Source organism: Suricata suricatta, chromosome 16 (genome assembly GCF_006229205.1).
Source record: "Suricata suricatta isolate VVHF042 chromosome 16, meerkat_22Aug2017_6uvM2_HiC, whole genome shotgun sequence".
Lineage (NCBI taxonomy): Eukaryota > Metazoa > Chordata > Mammalia > Carnivora > Herpestidae > Suricata > Suricata suricatta.
Genome location: NC_043715.1, coordinates 45,968,356 through 45,975,660, shown reverse-complemented (window position 1 = coordinate 45,975,660; position 7,305 = coordinate 45,968,356). Strand labels below are relative to the sequence as shown.

At 55.2% G+C, this 7,305-nt stretch overlaps 1 protein-coding gene across 1 annotated transcript in view; it reads right to left on the bottom strand.

Moving 5' to 3' along the window:
- Window positions 1–7,305, bottom strand: part of SPTBN4 (spectrin beta, non-erythrocytic 4) — a 65,449-nt gene that overhangs the window by 21,774 nt on the left and 36,370 nt on the right. Inside the window, exons 19-21 of the mRNA XM_029924292.1 lie at window positions 6,931–7,305; window positions 5,294–5,496; window positions 1,298–1,388 (exon numbers count right to left, since the gene is read on the bottom strand). The exon at window positions 6,931–7,305 is cut by the window's right edge and continues 22 nt beyond it. Of these exons, the coding sequence (XP_029780152.1) occupies window positions 1,298–1,388; window positions 5,294–5,496; window positions 6,931–7,305 (669 nt within the window). The remainder of the gene's footprint in view (window positions 1–1,297; window positions 1,389–5,293; window positions 5,497–6,930) is intronic.

The following is a 7,305-nucleotide window of genomic DNA, read 5'->3' as shown; positions in this document are numbered from 1 at the left end:
CCCTGCCTGCCTCCATGCCCGCCTCCTTGCCGAGCCTCAGTTGGGGAGTGGAGGAATCACCACCTCTCTAAAGCTGGGGGGGGCGGGGGTGGTGAGGAGAGGGTTCTGCGCCATCTCAGATTATTGCTACTTGGTCCAGAACAATCTCACAAGAGGGAGGAGGAGTTCCTGAACCTAATCGAATGGCGGGAGGGGGGACCTGGGGCCTGGGCTACCTCTGCTATGTGAAGTATGTGGTGGGGTGGGGTGGGCTCCTGAACCATCTCGAATGAGAAAGCACTCAGATTCCTGGCTATCTCGGCAATATACATAGAGGACATGGGAGGAGTCCTGGAACATCTCTTACAAGATGTTCTGCCAGAAGGACTTAGAAGATAGACTGCCAGAATAAGCAGGAAGGAGGGGGACAGGGGTTCCGAGACCCATCTCTAGTGGGCTTGAGTTCCAGACCCATCTCTAATGAGCCTGAGTTATGTGGAGGTGGGAGGTATGGAGGCCCTTGTTCATTTCATACGTGAGGCCAACAGTCTCTCGTGGGGTTCACCACGGAGGGTGTCAAATCATCTTGAATAGGAGGAATTGGAAAATAGTTCCTGAACCACCCTTGTTTGGGGAGGGGGGAACTTAGGTACTGGATCATTATGGAGCAGGGGGCGATGATCTTGGGTAGATGGATGAGACCAGGATCATCTCTGGGGTTAGGAAAATGTTTACCGGGCCATCTCTAGTGTGGTCTAGAACAGTTTCTATGGAATGCAGGGGTTAGGAAGGGAAGGTAGCATGTTCCGGAACCGTCTCTAATGGGAAAGGAGACCTGGACCATCTCTGGTTTGGGGGGATCCTTACAGATGTGTAGATCATCTAGAGGGATAGCGCTTGATTCCTGGACACTTAATTTTAAAGGGGTTAAGGCTTGTTTCTGACTAAAGTTGCGCTCTGGGCCGCTGGTATACACATGCCTGCTCCTGACCCTGCGTCTTCCACCGCTCTCCCTCAGCAAGGCGCTTCTCACAAATCTCCTGAGAGAAAGGTGAGATCACCGCGCGTCCCCGCGGGACCCATAGGCGCGAACCCGCGCCGTTGCCAGGGGCGCCCAGGGCCCCTCCCTCCCTTCTCCACGGGAAAGGAGGCGGGCGCTGCGGAGCTTGCGCACTGAGGCTGGAATCCGTGCGCCTCCTGGCGGCTGGGAGTGAATGTCGCTCCGCGACCCACTTAGACGGGGCGTCCCCGCCCCCATGGCCCCTCAGCCCGGGAGCACTTCCCTCCCTGGGAAAGAAGTCACAGCTGGAGTTCCTACCTCGTGGCAGTCTCGGAGGAAGTGCTGCAGCTCAAGCTGGTCGTGTAGCTTCTGCATCCATTGCTGGGCCCGTAGTTGGTTTTCTTGGCTCCTGGGGATGGAGAGATAGGGGCTGGGGCAAGCACAGGTTGGGGGGGGGGCACTGGCAGTAGAGCTGTGAGGGTATCGGGCTTGGCAGGACTAGGAACCCGGAGCATATGTAAGAGCGAGGAAGAGGAGAGAGTAAGGTGGGGATGGAGGGAGAGCCAAAGAAACATCACTGAGGGCCAGCCAGGGATGAACTGGAGAGGGGCAGAGGGAGAATGAGAGAGCAAGGGGTTGCGGGGTGGAAAGACAGACAGACATCTGGAAGGAAATACACTTACAAAGAGTGACAAGGAGACACAAGCCCAGAGAGAGCGATAAGAGACCTGCAGACAGCCTAAGAGATACTGAAAGATAGCGATTTAGAGATCAAGAGACACTTAGAAAGAAAGAGAGATCAGGAGGGGAAGACAGATTCAGGAAGGGGGGGGAGGGAGAGAGAGAGAGAGAGAGAGAGAGAGAGAGGTGCAGAGACCTATAGCGAGAAACAGACACCAGACTAGAGACAGGGAGAAACTGACCTTAAGAGGAAGTGATTGACAGAGACCCACAGACAGGCAAAGAGAAAGAAACCCAGGGAAAGAAAAAAAATAAAGACAAGTAAAGAAATGCATCAGGAAGTGCCAGCGAGGCAGAGAGACCAAGAGCAGTAGACAAGGGGAGAGAGAGAAGGAAGCAAAGGGAGTGAAAGTGGGAGTCAGAGTCGAGGCAGGGACAACTGGGAAAGGCAGAGAAGGGGCAAGATGACAGCAGTAGAAGACACAGCTGGACAAACAGAAGGGTAGAACCCAGTTGGAGAGAGGGAAGAGAGTGGGACGTGGGAAAAGATGGGGCTAGAGCCACAGAGAGGGTGGGCAGGTGCACTGGCAAGCAGGGCCGGACTTTTGGCCCGAGTGAACTGGCAAGGGCTGGACCCGAGCGCCACCACCCTGGAGCCAGCCGGGACCGCAGCCCCAGGCAGCCTGGCCTCCTGCCCATGGTACAAAGTGCTGGTGGAGAGGGGCTGGGGACATCCCGTTTCCCTTTACCTTAAACAAGCCGCTCCCACCTCAGGGCCTTGGCACTGGCTGTTCCCTCTGCCCAGAACGCTCTTCCCCTCAATATCTACTTAAATACCACCTTCCTAGCAAGGTCCCTCCTGATCACAGTCCAACGCTTTTTGGCTTTCTTTTTTAATGGTTTCTCTCCAGCTTAGCGCTATCTAACACACTGTATGTATTACATGTGCATATGACATCGCCCCCATCTAGGATCTCATTCCATGAGAGCAGGAATCTTTGTCTGTTTTGGTCACAGGTGTATCCCCAATGCCTAGAAAAAGAGCCTGGCACACATTAGGTGCTCGATATATATTTCTTGAATTAATGAATGAATGAATGAATGAACGAATGGAGTCAGAAAGAGAGATGACAGAAACAAAGGTGAAGTGTCTGAGAGAGACAGAGAGAGAGGCGGAAGAGAATGCAGATGCAGGTAGAGAGAAACAGGGAGAGACATGGAAGGAAACAGAGACACAGAGATAACAGATAGATGGAGGCAAAGAGGCAAAGCTCGTGAGAGAAAATTACAGGGAACCAGGCGCACAACTGGATGGAGGAACCGGACAAGCCGGAAACAAACAAGCAAAGTACTGATTCCCTCCTGCCCAGACTCAGCTCGAGAGCCAGAAGCGGAAATGCCTCTGAAACTGAACTGAAATGATCCCTCCAGGCCTTCGCCAGCCAACTCGCAGAGCATCAGTTTTAGGAACAAGGAAAATCCCTCTTTTCCGGGAGGGCGAGAAAACAGCAGGGTTCACATCCTTCATGTCCTGGCTGGGTCGCTTCCTGGCTGTGACCTCAGGCAAGACCATTCCCCTGACCAAGTGCAAAATGCAGATACCGAGAGCACCTCACACACTGGGCTGGGCCAGGCTCCAGGTTACGTGAGGCACATGGAGGGACTACATGACTCGCCCTCAATCTCACAGATTGAGGAGGGGGGTTAGCATCTGACCCTGTCTGACGTCAGGGCCCCAGCTCACAGCTCTGCACTGGTTCTGCCCCCTCGTGGGTGTGGAAAGCCCTCCCCCAAACCCTCAGCGAATAGATGTTTTATAACTTCCAGAAGGCAGGAACCCTGTCCCTGGCAAATGTCAGCAACCTAGGGGTGAGGGGGGCAGGGATTGGACCAGTCTCAGTTCCCGCTGTGTTTCCCAGCCTCACCCAGCACAAGCCTAGGGCAGATGCCACCTTGAGGCTCCCACAACCCCCTGCTTTACTCCCATCCCAATCCTGACCATTCTGGGCCATCCTGGTCAGAAAGCGTGTGAGCTCGGGAGGGCGGGGGTCCTGTGCTGTCCTGGTCACTGCTGCATGGCCAGCAGTGCCCCACGCAGGGCCTGGAACAGAGCATGGACTCAGTACCTGTTTTGTTAGCTGAATAAACAATAGAATGAATGGCGCAATTAATGACAGAAAAGGAAGGAAGGAAGGAAGGAATCACAGAACGAGCAGTCCACCAGGATCCTCCTCTTTGTCCTGCGGAGCCCGACATCCAGCAGGTACTCAAGAAATGTGGGGTGCAGGAAGGGTGGGTCCCGGCTTGGTGCTGGGAGCACTAGATCATGGGTTTATATCCTCAGGACCAGAATCCCCACGAAAGCTTCCTTTACAAAATTCCAGCCTTGAGGTGCCTGGGTGGCTCAGGCAGTTAAGCATCCGACTTCAACTCAGGTCATCATCTCTCGGTTCGCGAGTTCAAGCCCCACATTGGACTCTGTGCTGACAGCTTGGAGCCTGGAACCTGGAGCCTGCTTCTGATTCTCTGTCTCCCTCTCTCTCTGCCTCTCCCCCTCCTCTCTCTCTTTCTCAAAAATGAATGTTTAAAAAACTAAGAAAAAGAAAAAGAAAATTCCAGCATTGTCCCAGATGAATTTAGGGGAAAAGGACACCTGAGTCCCCGACAGAGGAGGGGCTGGGGTCTCTGGGCTGTGGTTGGTGGCGGAGTGACTAGGGATGCTTTCCATCAGAGGCTGGAAAGACAGGGGAGGGGTGCTGGGCCCTCGTGGCTCACCACGAGGGGCAGAAACAGTGATGACGATAAAGTCAGCCTAGAGGAGCCCCTATAAAGGACTCTAGTTGAGGGCTGAAATTTGCCAGGGGGGGGGGCGGGTACTGTTTTGTTCTGGGATTAGAATAGTGCCTGGCACACAGTACATATCAGTAAATGTCTTTGCTTAATTAGTACAAGGACAGACAAGAGACTGGGTGGTGGTGACAGACAGATGGTGATAGAAGAGACTGATTATGTGCAACAGCAGCACGAAGACACACACACTCACACACGGTGTGTGCTGCCTAGCGAACTGGGCAGTTGGAGCCCGAGGGAGGTGCTCATTCACAATATCCGAGAACCAGCAGGGCAGGGGACAGTGTCCCCATCTGGAATGCTAGAACAGAACCTGGCTCTGGCCTCCAGCTGCTAGATCTGGGGACCAGAAGGGCACAGATGCAGGGCATCCAGGAAAAGAAGTTAGCGTTTTAACAACCAGTGGAGCTCCCTCCGGCTGAGGGCAGGATTGGCAGAGGAACGTCATTGTATAGCCTTGTATATCTTTTGAGTTTCTGACCACGAGTTACTTTTCTGCAAAGTATCAATTTAAAGCAACTCTAAAACGGTATGGGATTAAAGAGAAATCAGAGAGGGGAAGAGAAGCAGATATAGTGACGGAAAAGAGAGGAGCCCTGACCTCTTCATCCCTCCCCAGTGCCGAGGCCACACCCTCGGTGCTGAGCCCACACCTCCTATGCACAAGCCACACCCCCTGCACAGAGACCACACCCTCTGCGCCAAGGCCACACCCCCGGTTCCCAAACCACACCCCCTTGTCCAGACCACACCCCCTGTGCCTCTGGTGTCTGAGGGACCTACTTCTCCAGCAGCCGGGTCACAGCCTCCTGGGCCTGCTCTCCATAGGCGTTGCCCTGCCTCAGCAGGCCCTCGGCAGCCTGCACGGCCACCTGCATCTTTTGCTGGTTCAGCTCCATCGTGGTGAGAAAATCCCGGTGCCTTTTCAGTGCCTCCTCCACTGACTCCACCGTGCCCGGGAGCTCCAGCCCCGACAGTGCCATCTCCTGGGGATGAGGGGCAGGGGTGGTGCTCAGGTCAGCCCTGCTCCATTCCCTCCCGGACCTGGAAGAGGCTGCGGCCTGGCTTGCCACCTCTCTCCTCCCTGTTGCTCCCTGTGCTCTGGCATCGAACAGGCCACACATGATTCCACCTCAGGGCCTTTGCCCATGCGAGTCCCTCTGCCTGGCTGGTCACTCCCTCTATATATGCCCATGGTGGGCTCCTTAACTTTCTTTATGCCTCTGACCATCTGCCAAAAACACCACCCTCCACCCCACTATATCACTTTACCCCGCTTTGTTATCTTTCATACATTTACCTGATATTATATATATCATATATGTGTGTGTGTGTGTGCATTTGCTTGTTTATCACCCCCCCTTCCCCCCCGTGCATACACACACACTAGAAGACCAGCTGCACGAGGGTGGGATTTTGTGTTTTGTTTCCTAATGTGCGCTCAGTCCCAGAATAGTGCCTGGCACAGAGAAGGCATTCAGTAAATACTTGCTTAACTGATGAAGCCAAACTGGGTGCTGTGTGACTTCAGAGAAGTTCTTTCCCTCTCCGGGATTATTTTTCTAACTGGTAAGACGAGCGGGTCAGGAAGGTTCTCTAAAGGCCACCTCAGCTCCCACACTCAGGAGCCTCAGAATTCTGGGGGGACCCCATCTGTCCCCACCCCACCCCCGGATAACCCGTCAACTGGGTCAGCTTTCACTAGATAACCAGCGCTGGTGGTCATCCTTTCTAAAATCCCGGAAGCTTGGTGCCTAGTCTCGGACAATCTGAAAACAGGGTGATCTGTCTTCTCCAAATGCTCAAACCCGATTCCCAGCCCAGAATGCTCTCCGGATGGATCGGCTCTTCCCAGATAACTGGGGTGCGCACTTTCCCAAACCATGAACAAACCCTCTCCAGAAGGTATGGAAATTGCCATTCCCAATAAGATTATCTGCGAATTTGGGCACCCACAACCACAGAATCCACAGTCACTTAGCTGCTGATCCAGATCACCTCTCAGCCTGAATTACCCGCTCCCATAAGCTTTATCCTCCGCCATCCACCCCACGATCTTTGAACCCCATTAACCGTCACCAATTAACCTCACCTTCTTATTTCCTTCCAGGTAATCCGCGCACCCAGGGAGCCAGCGCAATGCATATGCAAGGGCATTACTGACTTGGGATAGTCCCCACACTGTTAGCCACCTTAGATAAAACACTAATCCGCCCGTCATAGTCCTCAAATCCTGTTACACACCTGCCCGCCCCGTCTTCTCGCCGGATAAGCCACAAACCCGCGATCCACACCAGACACTTTCCCCACTCCCACTGAGCTCGGACAAGCCACGAACGCAGCGGTCCCTGAGAAAATCCCTCCCTACATGTCCCCGTCGCCACCAGCCCCCCACCGCGCGAGCCCCCCGAAGCGGCCACCTGGTTGCGCAGCACGGCCCGAGCCTGGAGTAGGTCGCGCAGAAAGAGCTGGTAGACGTGCGCCTGCACCAGGGCCTCCCTGCGCGCCTCCCACAGGCCGAGCAGTTTGTGCCAGCCGAGTTCCAGGTGCGGCAGCCACTCGTCCAGGGCCAGGCCCGGGCCCAGCTCGGCGCCGTCGGCCGCCAGCAGCGCCTCGCTGGCCGCCACGATGCGGGCATAGTCCTCCTCGCGCTGGTCCACCTCCTCCTTGAGCGCGGCGTGGCGGGCCAGCAGCGCGTCCGCCTCCTCCAGGCTGCCGGGCAGGGGCCCCTCGACGCCGCCCGCCGCCTCCTGGGCGCGCACCAGCCAGTCCAAGAAAGCGTCCAGGTCGTGCAG